Raw genomic sequence first — 15,736 nt, 5'->3', positions numbered from 1 at the left:
TAATATAGTATTTATTCATTAATGACCGCCTCTGTGGCCTAATGGTCAGAGTTTCTGCCTACAGATCCAGAGATCCCGGCTTCGATTCCCGGCGCTACCTGATTTTCTGAGAAGTAGTCTATCTGGAACGGGGTCCACTCAGCCTCGTGAGGATAACTGAAGAGCTATTTCAAGGAAATAGCGGCTCCGCTCTAGAGAACCGAAATTATCGGCTGTGGGAATTCATTGCGCTGAGCACGCGACACACTCTGTCCGCTAAAGTTGGCACTAATTTCGCCGACAAGCGGCGGTCGCTCGGTCGATAGAGTTCGCTTGCGGACTCAAGCCACGGAGTTTTTTTTGTTTATTTAGTCATTAATATTGCTACTAATTTATTGACAAGAATAGTTCATCACTAAAAACACATTGATATCCACAGAATCCAGCATGTTTATCTGAATAGGCAATATATGAAATAAACGAATTTCCTGAAAATAGTACATCAAATTTACTCTCTGTTATACATTAGAAATCGAAGATAAAAGCCATCATGTCTCAGTGAATCTCATTCACGAATGGCGGTTTTTGTAAAATCTCAAGAAAGACAAAGAAAATATTCTTCACCATAGCGTTTTACCCCCCTCCCCAGGGCCTGAGCCCAGTTAATGTCACTTCACGGCAGAGGGCCCCACAGTAAACCCCNCCCCCCCCCCCCGTCTTCTTAGTTTCAAGCCTCTCTTTAGGCTGATGACCTGATTTTGGAGTCTCGTTCTTCACCGATATAATCTGAGTAGTCATGGATCTTCCTCTCGGTCAAGAGAATTAGCCTGTCATAATTAATGCAAATAATATTTAAAAATTAAAATCCTACCTCACAGAGAGCATACTGCTTCTCCATTACAATAATGGTTATTGCTTAGTACGGTTCGCCTTTTAACCTAACAATCATATGAAACCCACAAATGTACTCTATGAATAAAACGAGGAGTTTATAATGTTATAGCAGGTGGTACACGTACTAACCACTATGCACTGAAGAGTTAATATACCTCCAAATAGTGGTATATGCACTACTTCCCAAATAGTAAAGGCAGGTGGATTATATACATGCCGTTGATGTTAGCAACATCTTGGATCTTTGCCACCCTCCTCATGAACTGACGAACACACACACCTCTGCCTGAGAGAGGGGACAGCTGAGTTGCTCCTACCACGTGGGCCAATCGTCGGTGAACCACAGCTGTCGCGCGGGAAACTGGTATCAATGCTCAGCCCCACACAACAGCTGACAAAACTTCACTAGTGTTGAGAGGAAGTCAATGTGGTATTGGAAGCATTCACACGCTCTCTCCACTACAAAAGGTCTGACAATTGAAGGAAACATAACAAACCAAGGGAAAAAAAAAGAGACGTTGGAGTGGACAACGTCCCTAATTCCTGTACCATAAGTCCATAGCGTACTTGGTTGAGGCACTATGACACAAGCAGGAAATCCTTGGTTCAATTCCCGATGAGTTCGTCCGATTTTTCAATTTACCTAAACCTTCCAGCCGCAATATGGCCCTGGTGTCGACTCAGCCTGTAAAAGAAATGAGGACCAGGAATCTTCCTGGGGGTAAAGGGCGGACGGTACATAAGACTGGCAACCTCACTGCCATCTGTGAGCCGATTGTCTAGAGAAAATTTGGAAGCCTCGACGTCTCATAACCCTGTGGGCCTCCACGGCCTGTTAAAGCGATAGCCTTAGCCTTTTTTAAGTCCAAATATTTCATGACAATCTCGAGGAAATATTACGAAGGAATTGCACATAACATGCGATGTATGTCACTTATTGTCGCTATTTTTGTATGAAGCAACTTCCGAATTACTATCTATCAGGATACAAATAATCATGCAGAGCAAGACGACTCAGCTAAGGCTCTGTCTTGTATTCAGGAGGTGCCTAGTTTGAATCTCCGCTTGGAATATTTTGAATGGAGGTCTTCGTGGTTTTTCTCAATTCCTCCGGGTGAATACTGGCCGAGACAGCTTTCTCCCACATTCTTTCCCGAATTATCATTTAGTAATCATCACACAATTCGACGATATGCAATCTGACCTAATGAAAGCGTCGTTAATGGAATCATAAATAAATTCTCTAGAAATAAAATAACAAAATACGCACGGTATATTGGCAGTCATAGGACGTTTAAGTTCTGCTGCCCAGTCCGAACCCAAGTAGTACTTGATCAATAAATTGTATTAAGGACATTCATTATCATTTTTTTTAATTCTTATTTTACAATCTACTCGATATACATAAATAGAGTAATTAGTAAAAGAAATAGGTGTATGTAATATTGAAGCAGGTATCATCCTCCGATGATTCTCTGGTGCTTATCTAATGAGATCCTCTGGCCACATTCTACTTAGTCTTCTGATTACCAAATTCAATCAAATTTCTTTCCTCTAGAGCTGCATAATAAATACTATATGGTTGAACTTCATGATGTTTCATTACGTTCTGATAGATAATATACATTATTAAAACAAGTTCAGATTTCGTGCGAAAATTTATATTCAAGTTGAAATCTTCAGTGATTCATGATTTGACTTGCGTTAAGTTGTCAGAATATATGATTCTGAATCAATAATACGTGTAATATCTAACCATACCAGACTATATATTAAAGTAAAGTATCTAGGCTTTGATTATGTACGGCCATATAAACAGCACCGATGCTCGAATAAGTTCCATAAAATGGAACCACATGTCCATCGCATATAAACTTTAGGCAGATATACAGTATATACTGTATATATAAAAGATTGGCCGCGGCATGGCTCAAGCGGTTAGTCGCTGGCTTTCCACAACGGCGGCCCGGGTTCGATCCCGGGCCTGGTCAAGTGGGATTTGTGGTGGGCAAAGTGGCGCTGGGGCAAGTTTTCTCCGAGTACTTCGGTTCCCCTGCCAATCTTCATTCCACCAGTTGCTCCACAATCACCCTCACCTATCATCTGGGGCTCGTACAATAGACCAGAAGGGGCTGCAGTACGAGGGACTTAGTCCCACCCCACTACAATAAAATAAAATATATACGTAGGATGAGCAACTTATTTTTGCATGCAACCTGGGAAGAGCAGACGAAAGGGAGTAAGGTGGTAGGTGGAACCAGCTATTGTGTTAACCTTGAGTGTCTTGTGACGTCGATAGCTTGTATCACGTGACCAGTATCGCTCCTAACAAAATGGCCGACAACGATATGTCGTTTCGCCAGCGAGCTGTCATCGAATTTCTTGTGAAAGAGGAAATCCCTGCTGCAGAAATTCACCAGAGACCTCAGCATGCTTATGGAAGTGTGTGCATGGGTGCGAGCAGTGTTCGAAGATGGGTGAAACATTTTAAAGATGGGAACACCAGCATCGAAGATGAGCCTCGGAGCGGTCGTCCTCGAACAGCCTCAACTGAACGCAACAAGGAAAGAGTGGATGAGATCATTCAAGATGACAGGCGTGTGACTGTGGACACAATAGCCCGAAAACTTGGAATAGGGCACAGTGCAGTACAGGAAATGATTGAAAGCTTTGATTATAGGAAAGTTTGTGCTCGTTGGGTCCCGCGGTTATTGACCGAAGACCACAAAGTTCAGCGAAAAGCCATCACCTCAGAACTGCTGCAGAGATATCGACACGAAGGCGATGATTTTTTGCTCTGTATTGTGACAGGTGACGAAAGCTGGTTTCACAATTTCGAGCCTGAAACGAAACGGCAGAGTATGGACTGGCACCAATTGCATTCTCCATCAAAAAGGAAGGCAAAGACAGTGTCATCAGCTGCGAAGGTGATGGGCACAGTCTTCTGGGATGCAGAGGGGTTCATTCTGGCCGAATTCCTGGAACCTGGGCAAACCATCAATGCTGCTCGATATGTCCAGACGCTACACAAGCTCCATCGTGCATTGCACGATTAACGCCCGGGACGAAACATCATCATTCTGCACGACAAAGCTCGCCCCCACGCCGCTCGCCTCACATTTGAAGCAATTGCAAAGATGGGGTGGGAAGTTCTTCCACACCCCTCCTATAGCTCTGATCTGGCACCCTCCGACTGCCATCTTTTCAGATTTGTGAAGGATCCGCTGCGTGGACAACGTTTTGAGAGAAGGGAGGCAATTCAGAAAGCAGTGCGTCAGTGTCTTCGGATGGCTGGAACGGAGTTTTACAGGAGGGGAATTTTCAAATTCCCAGAATGCTGGGAGAAATGTGTACAAAGAAGTGGCTATTATGTGGAAAAATAAAGAAAAGCCTGTAGATTGAGGTGGTGTATATGGTTTGTCAATAATAATGCATATTACTTTACAAAAAATTGTTGCTCATGACTTTCAGTACGATCCTCGTATATAAAAGATATAGCATATGAGATATTATATTAATCATATTGCTTTGGTGGAATAAATTAACAATCGCAAAAATAAACTCTTCATATATAATTACTACACACGTGGCCATGAATTTAACTAAAAGAGTACGAGACACTGTGGAGTTTGCTCTTGGTTACTGAGGCTATGAACGGAACTAGCAATGGGTTCCAAAGTGGCACTGTTTAACAGGGTATAATTGAATTTATATCTAGTGCTCATCTAGCTGAACTGAATATGATACTAATAGTGATGTAAAAAACCTAAAAGCAATATATTCTTTTTCTTTTGACAAGAGGATCCTCACGCCACGCGCAGCTGAAACCTACTGAATGAAGCTTCACAAGTTACTTCGAACCACTGACTTTAGGCCTATATGCTGAACACTGTTCACTATCTAAATGCAACTTGTTTACCATCTTACACTGCATGACGTTATGTGAGAACATATAAGCATATTGATTGCTCTGGAGTCCACTGTCACAGTTGATGATAAGAAAGATACATATTCGTACATGTAAAAAAACTACTACTGCGTTAAAACATGAACGTCTCATACATGAGCATATAATATGTGAGTGTTGTGTACTTCAGTCTTCACGATCACTTAGCTGTGTTAAAAATATTACCTTAGAATTCATAAAAAAGTACGTGTACTTGAATGACAAGTAGACCTTTACAGCTAAGAGAATCCAGGAAGGCTGTAATAATTTCTCTATAATGGGTAAAGTGGCCGGAATGTGAAGGTAAGCAATCAACCCTAACTAATGCAGAGATCTGGAGTACCTAGTTCCTAGGACAACAGAATTACCATACCGTTTAACGAGCGACTTATAGCAACTAATAAACTAGCTAAATAGTTCCATTGTGCAGTGTTAAACTTGAACAGCTGCTCAAAAAATTCCCCTTTCTTTTACGGAACACGAAGGTTCATTCTCACGTCCACTAGTGCTAGGCAGGGCACTGTGCACAGCCAGTTGATCCAGTCCACATTCTCACACTTTATTCCTTCAAGGTATACTTTAATATTCCTCTCCGCTTTACATCAATTTCTTCCAAGCAGTATTTTCTTTTTAAGCTTTCAGGGCAAAATTCCGTATGCATTTTTCACTTTCTCTGTGCTTACTATCTTATCCTCCTTGATTTGATCGCCCTAATAACACTAGGTGTAAAAATTATGAATCTCCATATTAAGTACTTTTCTCTATCGCCCTGCTGCTTCGGGGTTTCTAAATTCCCATATTTTCCTCGGCCCTTTGATGTCAGGCGCCTTCGATTTTCTCACCTGGCGGCGAGGAACGAAGTTTGATAGCAACGTAAACAACTGACAAATGTACTCATCTCGTTTTGTCTTCTTGATCTTCATGTTTTTGTTTACGAGATGGAAGATGGTGGATTCTGTATTGAATGGAAGTAAACAATCTCCAAAAATATTTGCTTCTAATTTCTCGATGGTTATAATTTTGACATGTTACTGCTATTCTGAAGTATTTCAACACTGTCATATACTCACGTCCCTAGGTGATGATTATTATTCTGTTTTCTAAAAAATAATCTACAAGGTCTTCACGAAAACTGATCAGTGAAAATTTTATACATTTATATTTTACAAGGTAAAGGTAAATCTGTCTCTGTGAAAAGCCGTGGAAGCCCATAGGTTTGTGAGACGGCAAGGCTCCCACATTTTCTCTAGACACTCGGCTCACAGATGGCGCCAAGTTTGTCAGTCTTATGCACCAGTCGCTCTTTGCCCCCAGGAAGATACCTGGTACTAATTTGTGTTTCAGTCTGATTGACCCCAGGGCCATAGTGCGGCTGGAAGGATTAGATCAATTCAGTGACTTCATCGGGAATCTAACCCGCGACCTTCCGGCTTGTAGCACAGTGACTCAATCAACTACGCTACCGCCTTCCCCTTATTTGTATTTAAACATAGTACAAAATTAAAACCACAAATAATTACATGAACAGTTAGATGGCTCAAGATAGAAACCGCCTAGTTGTTAGTGTATATATATATATATATAAGAGGATGACAGATTTTCGGATTATGTTAGCCTCACCACGGGAGGCAATGTTGAATACTTGATTAGGACCTATCGTCCGATCAGGATACGTCGGTAGACTTATATTAGGATGTCAATTGTGTTAATTAGTTATTTAATTAGTTCGTTGGTTATTAATTTGGCAATATATTCTTGAGGATCGATAAATATGCATTACTCTAAGCCAGTTAATGTGGGAAGGTAATTCCTGGTAATGGAAACAAGTTCAGTTTGTATGTTTATTCAAAAAGTCGAATGATAAATTGTAAGATGATTTTGAATAGTTAATCTCTATAATAATTAAGTTAAAAGTATCTCAAACTGAATTTTGAAGCCTAAAAGAATATAAATTTATGTAACATGTAATTGATGGTTCTGCCAGTCTCTCATTCATGATCATAATAGGTGAATGCTTCATTTTTTTCAGTAAAAGTCGCATTTAAAACCGACGAAAATCTTGACTAACTTCAGACTGCACTGAGATTAGATTTGTTTTGCTCGTTTAATATAATGTTCTATTACAATACGACTTTGACGGATATGCCAATATTTAAAAAGTTGTATGTATTTAAACTTCTTTGGTATATGAAATAACTGTGAATAGTGACGCCTTAATATTGACTGTTCATTAATTTAGTGTACTCAGTACATAGGCTTGATCTTTCGCCAATTTAAATGATCATAGACTAACAGGGTCTAATCAACTGTGTGTGTGTGAATTCAATATTTTCTGTTGGAATGAAACAGCTCATCGGTGTCTAAATTATTCAGTTTATCCAGAATAAGTCACCACGGAATTACAGGATATCATTTCAGTTCTTAAGTTATTCACAATGATAATTCTTACGAATAATTTAAATATCATGGATCAATGTATTTCATCATTTATTCCTTCTTCTGCAGAACTTGCCTTTAGACGCACGCAATATAAGCTTACGTTTACAATCTTGTTCTTCTAATTTAACTATTTCGTTTAACGAATCCTGTGCAAGATAAATATGATCCCCAAATTGACTGCAGTTATGTTTTCAATAAGGGTTCCCGTCATTATGTGTGGGCACGTGAAAACTGACGCCTGTGTTCGTGGTAAATTCACGTCGCACTGCTTAATCACTTAGCTTGTGAAAGGTGAGAGACGGTTGAAAACCCTATGGGGAGATGTATGAAAATTCATTCTCGGAAAAGTGTAAATTACCCCGCAAATCGTTACAAAGCTCGGTAGGTAAGCCCTCGGTTCGTATCTTGCCGTGTCTGGTTAGTGGGCAGGTGCGGGCGGCTCTCACTTCCGGCAACAGGATTCCAAGCAGAGAGAAGCGAAGCGCAGGAAAGCCAGCGCGAGACTCCGCCTTAGTACCGAGAACAGCCAATCAAGTTAAGAGCCCGCCAATGATTCCACACAGAATCCTTATATATAAAGTATTTCCCAAGTCCGGCTGCTGCAAGAGACCACATGGCCTGTGGTTGAGTGAGCTAATGTTATACTCGTATCAGTGCGTTGGTTGTGGCGCGACCAGAATGAGCCTGTGAGAGAGTTGTTGAGTGGACCGGCTATGGGCAGGCATCCTCTGACCTCAGTAGCAGTGCCCGACCCTGGTCCCATTCCCACCTTCCGACTGTTTCTCGTCTTGTTTGCCGCCCCACTGCTGTTCGCGTTCTCCCTAAGCAACAGTCACGGCGTAGCGGCTCTTTCCGTCCCAGTTCCTGTCATCGCGGCTCCGGCACCAGCTCCGTACGACCTCGATCAAGAGGAAGAATATCAAGCAAATTTGATGGAAGGACAAAATTCCAGACTTGGAGAGGAAGAAGTGACAAGACTCAAACAAAGGATCCTCGAAGGCCTGGGACTAACCCGTGCTCCCGACGCATCCAAGGTAAGTCAGGCCTGGTTTCAGGCAGTAGGTTACAGTACCAAGTTCATTCATATGTTAGTCCTTATTAGAAATCACGCGGCGCCCTGATTTTGCACTAGTTGTGGTAACGCCTACTGTTTTTCTTTTTGTTTCGTGCCTTTTCTTACCTTTCCCTTAAAGAGAATTTTCATCAGGTGCTTGGGAAATCCCGCCAGAGTGAGAGAGAACGAGGAGGTGTGCAGTGACAGACAGACAGTACGTTTATTCCGTTTCAATTCCTTCGCTAAACGCGGTTCACCCTGACAGAGGTATTTCCGGTTCGCGTGTCTCTCCGACCGCTCCGTTGCGTGTGATTGTGGCATTCAGTGACGTGTTACGGTAATTCGGGCGTATATTTTATTCCAGATAGCGTTAGTTAATTTGTCTTTTGTCAGCATAAGCATTTTATTTGGTGCAAGAGGCGTGGTTTGAAAACCTCTGTTCTCATAAGATAATAATTTTCCAAACAAGAGTCGTTCTTAGTAAGGCTAGCAACATCGCGTGATAGACGAAGGCATGAAATCTCGTACCAAGAGACGGAAAGTAACAGTGACGGAGAGCTCTTACTGCTAAACCAAAAACTTAATAACTGACAGTTGCTAAGAAATTTATAAGCGTAAAACGTTTCATTTCGTGCACTTAAGACTATGGGTTACGACGCACGCGCTTATCCACTCGTCTGTTACTAAAGGGCTGAAGTGAAATCACCTACTCTTACGTTTTTACCTCTCTCAGTAATATTCCATTTATGTCATATAGCAAATCCGTCTGATTAATCTAAAATTTTGCTATGCCTTTATATTTAAGAATATGGTTCCATTTATTTTCTTTCTAATGGAAATAATAAAAATTTACGAAACTTGATTAACGTTGCTTCTGTTTAATCAGTAAGTTAATAGGATTTATTTAGTTTTAAAACATATATATTAAATTGTTTTACCAAATAAAATGTACTTCTGAAGACATAGTTTGCAGTGTGTAGAATCTTTCATGTTGTCAAGAAGTTATAGGTTGTCGTTTCAACGATAAAAATAAGGTTTTATGAATTATGAAGAAATGAAATATAGTTGACGCTCCGGAATTCAAACCATTGCGAAATATGACCCATATAAAACAATTAAAGCGATAGGAATCCAATTAAAATGAAGCACTAAATCAACTGTTGACTATGGTTGAACCACACAAGTGACTGGCACGGTGCCACTGGATGCGAGTTGAACCCCTTGCTTTCGTAATAAAGATTAAGTTTATGGAACTTGGAAGTAGTCTAACAGTGCAATTGTGACAACATGGTGATTCGATTGGCTACAGTCGGAGTTAATAAACTATTACAATGAAATGCCACACGATATCACATCCTGTCGTCATCTTTATGACATACCGAGTTTCTGGGATGAGTGTTATGCGATCCACTTGTACATGGGCACGAAATAGAAATCATCTAAATAAAATATTCATATGTAGTGGCACTTTAAGCGTCATTAGTACGTTAAAATAATGTCTTGATCCTCAAACCAACGCCGTAAAACTTTGTCTCTCGTGGTTTTCCTAAGCCTTTGAATCAAGGGCAGTTATTTGAAATAAGCCAAACCCGCCTCTTCTTCTGTCACTTCCAGTTTCCTTGCCTAATCATATTCTCATCTCATTCAACTGTTCGTAACCCTTGAGATTGACACCGCATCATCAAATCATTTACGGACGAATAAACAGCCATTACTGTGTACTTATGGCTCTGGCTTCGTCATCAAAATATGCAATGTCTGATTGTCTACATCGGCTGAGACGTTCAATTCCTCCTTTCAAGTTCACATTCCGAAAAATAAATGAGCACATATTGTTACATGTCTGTACAAAGCATATCGCGACCGATTGTGCAGCCTAAAAATTGTAGGTCATTCAGCTAGAAAAAATGTATTAATTTAGATGAAACACATATTTTATTATTTTAAAATATAATAATCCTAAATCACATGATTATGTATCTATCTCCCTATGGCTCTATAGCCCTTGTGGACCTTGGTCCCTTATCCAGTTCCTTAATCTATACACAGTCCGCAGAACTCCTTGGACGAGGGATCAGCCTGTCGCAAGGCTGCTACCTACACGCAGAAAAACATAAACACAGAATAGACGCACACACAGACATCCATTCCGCAAGTGGGAATCCAACCCACGATCCCAGTGTTCGAGCGGGTGAAGATGGTTCATGCCTCAGACAGCGCGCCCACTGTGGTCGGCAATCACATAACTACTCTGATTAATAACTGTGTGTGCGTAATGTATTGTCCCCTCCATGTGGCTATTCCGCTACATCCAGAGTGCTTCAGGTCTATTTCATACGTCGACATTACGGTCAACTTCGTCTCTGGTCACCGAACTCCTGTTCCTTCAGACTTGCCAGCTGACATTCGGGAGGGCATTGCTATACCGCTTAAAAAATAGCATTTACCACTTGAGTTCTGTGCTTCAGAAAGAAATTCAATCTAGAGAACGAAGAAATTTGCCCGTCCGTCATTATCCTGTCTAGGGGAATTTCACGTCAGACACGTGGTCGAACCGGTTCCGTCTGTTCGCACCCGCTGCCTAATCGCAATGAAAGGTATCTCGCCAACTGAGCTCGGTTCTGATATATTCCTTTAGGCAGAAACATTCTCCTTTCTTTTCCGTGTAGGCCTTACTTAATCTTAATCTCTTCAGCTATAAATTAGTAGAACAGTTCGGGGCTAAACACCCAGTTTGTACCCAATGTTTTCTGCAGCCTGTCTTCAGTCATGTTAGGTACGGTTTTGAAAGTTTATTAAAAGCTTTCTCTTTCCGATACTAGTAACATAACAGATCAGCCCCAATAAATTATCGAGGGTGTGATAATATGAGGGCTGATAAAAGAGATAGCACATCTCAGTAGCAGCAGAATGTTGCCTTACAACGCGAATCTGAAATATTCACAGCTAAACTTGTCTCAGTGTTACACTGCTCATCAAGAAACCAGTACGGATGGGTTGTCCCGTGATTCAAGATTGTTCTCTTCTCCACAAATTTCATATCGGCTCTCGGGTCTCGGTAATACAGCCGGAGCGTAAAACTGATCAATTACCTCAACTTAGTGCCTCGGTCAAGAATGGTGAAGCTGTATATCCTCTCCCCCACATGGCTTTCCCATATGTCTTCACGGCACAGTGCTTAATTAAGCACAGGGACAACTTCATACATATACATATAAGGTATACGTGGTATATACGGCTTTAATTCCAAAACGTTATAGTTCATGATCTTACGTCTTGTTTTAGCCCCAAGGTCGAAATCCAGAATGCACCGGCCGATGTGCTACTTTCAGCTTTGGACAAATTGTACGCTATGTGTCAGTTGTTTGCCGGTATGCAGGACCCTGCGTACCGGCAGAGAAAGGCACCGTGCATTTGTCTGTATGTATGCGTACAGACACACACATATGTCTGCACATATAAGTATATCGATGTAAATTCTCTAGGTCGAATCCGTAAATTATCATCTGCATTATTACCGAAAGTGTAGTAACACATGCAATCCTTATTCGGCTCTGTAATCTTGCATAGGACTATCACTTCATATGAGATCGAACTGTCGCTGTTACTGAATACTAATTAGAACTACATAAGACAGGGATTTTTCATAGTTATGCCGGTCAGGGTTGCATTAATGATTTAACATTTTAATGGATTATATACAAAAATAAATATATGTATATGCATATCTTAATTCGTTTTTTTATGGTGTAAAATATTGCATGTTATGACTGGCTTTTGTGATTATGTGGTGAATTTCCGGATTCCATAACAGGGAATTTCTTACGAAGATGAATTATCTACTACTTCTTTAGTGAAAATCCTGTACCATGAGTTAATTAATTAATAGGCATGTATAAGTAGATTAGTTGGTTGATTAGCTATTTGAAAACGTGTACTGAATTGTCCTAACCTACGGAATTATATGCAATAAATCAGCACAGAGCTGGAATCCTAAGGTTATATGAAAGTGTGTCTGCAGCCAGAGTCTTTGCTAAACTGACACGGAAGCAATTCTTTGCACACCATCTCCTGAGTAATTTGAATTGTGGGGTATATATGAATATATTCATACGATAACTTGAATATATTTTCGTTTCTATGCTTTTGGGACCATAATCATCTTTCAAATTGCTATGAGGGCACTGTGAGGCATTAAACTGGTAGTAAATTATTCGCCTATTAAGAAGGTTCTTAACTTATTCAGTCCTGACGCAAACCTGAGTGTTTACTGTATCTCACATAACTGACGGAGGATGATCAGTTTCCTTCTTTTGCATAGTTTATCTCCTAAATCTATTAACGATCTACGTCATTAATAAGATTGTAGTGAATTATATAAGTGTCTACATTTTAATTACCTAATTTTATATTCATTCTAAGTACCAAAAACTGAACAAATTTTAGTGAAGTTGATGGCTCTTCGGCCTGGGGGGAATGTCAGTTTGGCTACACCGTTTATTTCGTCGATAAATGCGCAAGGTGAACTGAGGAGGTGTCCTTCAGAAAGTGCATTCATTTATATGTAATTCTAGACCTTGGGTATTCGCGGCCGAAAATGGCAAATTTCGCCGAAACACTGGAAAACTTCACTTTTTGACGCGGCATATTAGTAAGTGCTGGAGGCACATATTTGTATGTAGTTTTATGTTTATGTGGCTATATAGCATCTTTGCAAAATGTCTCAGTGAAATATAAAACAATGTTTTTTTTTTCAATGACACTTCGATCCCATTCAGGGCCCAGGCCTCTTGTTCAGTTCCGTAATCATTTTTCACAGACGGTATGACTCCTTGGACGAGTGGTCAGTCCGTCGCAAGGCCTCTACCTAGACACAGGACAACACAAACACAGAATAAACGCATGCGTGCCTTAAGTGGAATTCGAACCCACGATCCCAGCGTCCGAGCGAGCGAAGACAGTTCATGCCTTATATTGCGCGGCCATGGTGACGGGCTTGAAACAAAGATTACCGAAGGAAACCAACTATGTAAGCAGTAGCTGAGATACCCATGCTACCTTCAATATCTGGTTACCTCTTTATGATATATAGAATTAATATGTAATTATGATTATAAGAATAACAATAAGCTCATGTAATTTTGCTGTGATATTTGAGCGTTCAAAGGTTATAAAGTGCCAGAACCGTCAAAATTTGAATGTAGCAGTAACAGCATTAGCAGCAGCAGCAGCAGCAGCAGCAGCAGCAGTAGTAGTAGTAGTAGTAGTAGTAGTAGCAGCAGTAACAGTAGCAGTAACAGTAGCAGCAGCAGCAGTAGTAGTAGTAGCAGTAGCAGTAACAGTCGTAGTGGCAGTAGTGGGTGATTGGTGGTGGTGGTAGTAGTAGTAGTAGTAGTAGTAGTAGGAGTGGCAGTAAGTTAATAATTTTGGCGGTGGTGTCTGGTGATTGGTAGCTGGTAACGGTTGTAGTGGCACTCACATTAGTAGTAGTAGTATTGACAAAAGAAATGAAAATTACAAAATTTCCTGCCTTTTACACAGTCCGAATGTTCATTATCGCTTTCAGAAGAGCACATAGCTGGGCCCTTTCCTGAGAACAGACAACTTGTAGCACAGAATTCTTGCATCTTATTTTATATGTAACTATCCCATTGCGGGAGGCTGGTACAGTTATCGTTACAACAAAACGTGGTTACCCTGCTTTATTATTTGGAGTATCTCTCGTAGCCAGACAATTTTGCAGCCCAGTTTGAAGATCGCAATTTGCCCTCTTTCCGGCTGACTTACACATCCCATCCATAAATATATTTTCTAATGTTCTTTGCAATGCCTCTGGTATATATTTTTCTCACTCTGTTAGCCCGAAATTTATTGATACTGCTTCAGCAAATAATTTTCTAGAGGATTCGTGGCATTCCATTTTTACAGCTTCCGGACTTCAAGGCAGTTGAACCGCCTAAAAATTACGTGTATGAAGAACACACTGATTTCGTGTACAATTCTGATGAACGTGAAATGAGCACTTTCTCTAAGGTAACTTAACTTGAATTCAAGTTTTGTGTTAATTTGACTTGGGAAAGAAACAGATACATGAAGTTTTCAAACTTTCCTAATAGACACCTAACTTCTTTGTTTAAGTCTCACTGTACTATATATCGTGTAAGGACGCTAGCATGCCGTAATTGACGTATGTGATCTGTTGTAATCGCGGTAGGAATCGAAATAAGCATTAGAAGTTTGCCTTTCAGAGAAACACATGGCGGAGCCAAGTCTTCTCATGGTATCTTCACAGACTGGATGAATAAAGCCAGACATTTACTTGGTAACACACACGTCAAATGACATTTTAAACTCTAAATCAAACCATGAAAACAATGTGCTCTGCCTATGGAGCAAGATAATCCAAATTTAAGTTGAGGAACTCCACTATTATTATTACTTTTTATTATTCTTAGTGGGGTGAGACTGAGTCCACTTGGTACTGCGGTCACTATTGCCCTATAGTACCAGCCCCAGAAGATAGATGACGGTGATTATGGAGCAATGAGTGGAATGAATATTGACAGGAGAAACCGAAGTACTCGGAGAAAATCTGCCACAGCGCCACTTTGTCCACCACAAATCCCACATGATCTGACCCGGGATCGAACCCAGGCCGCCGCAGTGGGAAGCCGGTGACTAACCGCCTGAGCTATGACACGGCCTGAGGAACTCCACTAAATGAATCGTTACGCCGATGAAAGGATAATATGAGGGATCTTTGAGAAACAAGTTGTGATAAGTAAGGTAAAGTATTCCCTGTAATAAAAAGATAAAGTTGTCCCTGTGCTTATCTCATTAAACACCACGCTATGAAGACGTATGGGGGAGTGGATGTATAGATCCACATTTTCTTGAACTCGGCATTAGTTGGAGGTGAATGGTCAGCTTCATGTTCCTGCCGCTTTACCTCCGGGAAGAGGACCCCCAGTACCCATTGGATAGGAAGTTGGGTGGACCCCAGGAACGGTCTGGACGACTTGCAGAAGAGAAAATCCTTGACCCTACTGAGACTGGAACTCCGNTCACGGTGTTGTCGCTTGCAGATTTACTTATACTTTTTCTTCAACCCTGAAGATGGGGGCGATACGTTCCTCCGAAACGTCGGTTAACACCACATATACACGGTGCCAAATCCCAGAAGACTGCTTTCTTCATAGTCACCGCCGTGAAAGCCTCAAATCTTACATGTAGATCCACGTTTTCTTGACCACGGTACTAGACAGCTTCACGCCCCAGCCTCTTTACGAGGGGGGAAAGAGCCCCCGGAACCCAATGGATAGGAGGTTGGGTAGGCCTCAACAGTTCCGACGACACGGAGAAGAGACAAATCTTACCCCTACCTGGATTCAAACACCGACCCTACGATCGGCCAGCTCGTAGCC

General features: G+C 41.1%; 1 protein-coding gene and 1 long non-coding RNA gene across 2 annotated transcripts in view; one reads left to right on the top strand and one right to left on the bottom strand.

Annotated features, from left to right (window-relative positions):
- The window catches only part of LOC117282758, a 133,585-nt gene that overhangs the window by 94,216 nt on the left and 23,633 nt on the right, over positions 1–15,736 (bottom strand). The gene's annotated exons all lie outside the window — the stretch shown is intronic.
- LOC111870099 (bone morphogenetic protein 2) overlaps positions 7,702–15,736 on the top strand; it is a 43,274-nt gene continuing 35,239 nt past the window's right edge. The window contains exon 1 of the mRNA XM_023862101.2: positions 7,702–8,292. Within this exon, the coding sequence (XP_023717869.1) occupies positions 7,972–8,292 (321 nt within the window). The 5' untranslated portion in view covers positions 7,702–7,971. The remainder of the gene's footprint in view (positions 8,293–15,736) is intronic.

The sequence above is a fragment of the Cryptotermes secundus genome, unplaced genomic scaffold (assembly GCF_002891405.2).
Source record: "Cryptotermes secundus unplaced genomic scaffold, Csec_1.0 scaffold545, whole genome shotgun sequence".
Lineage (NCBI taxonomy): Eukaryota > Metazoa > Arthropoda > Insecta > Blattodea > Kalotermitidae > Cryptotermes > Cryptotermes secundus.
The sequence above is the reverse complement of the archived record's forward strand: the minus strand, read 5'-3'. Positions and strand labels throughout refer to the sequence as shown.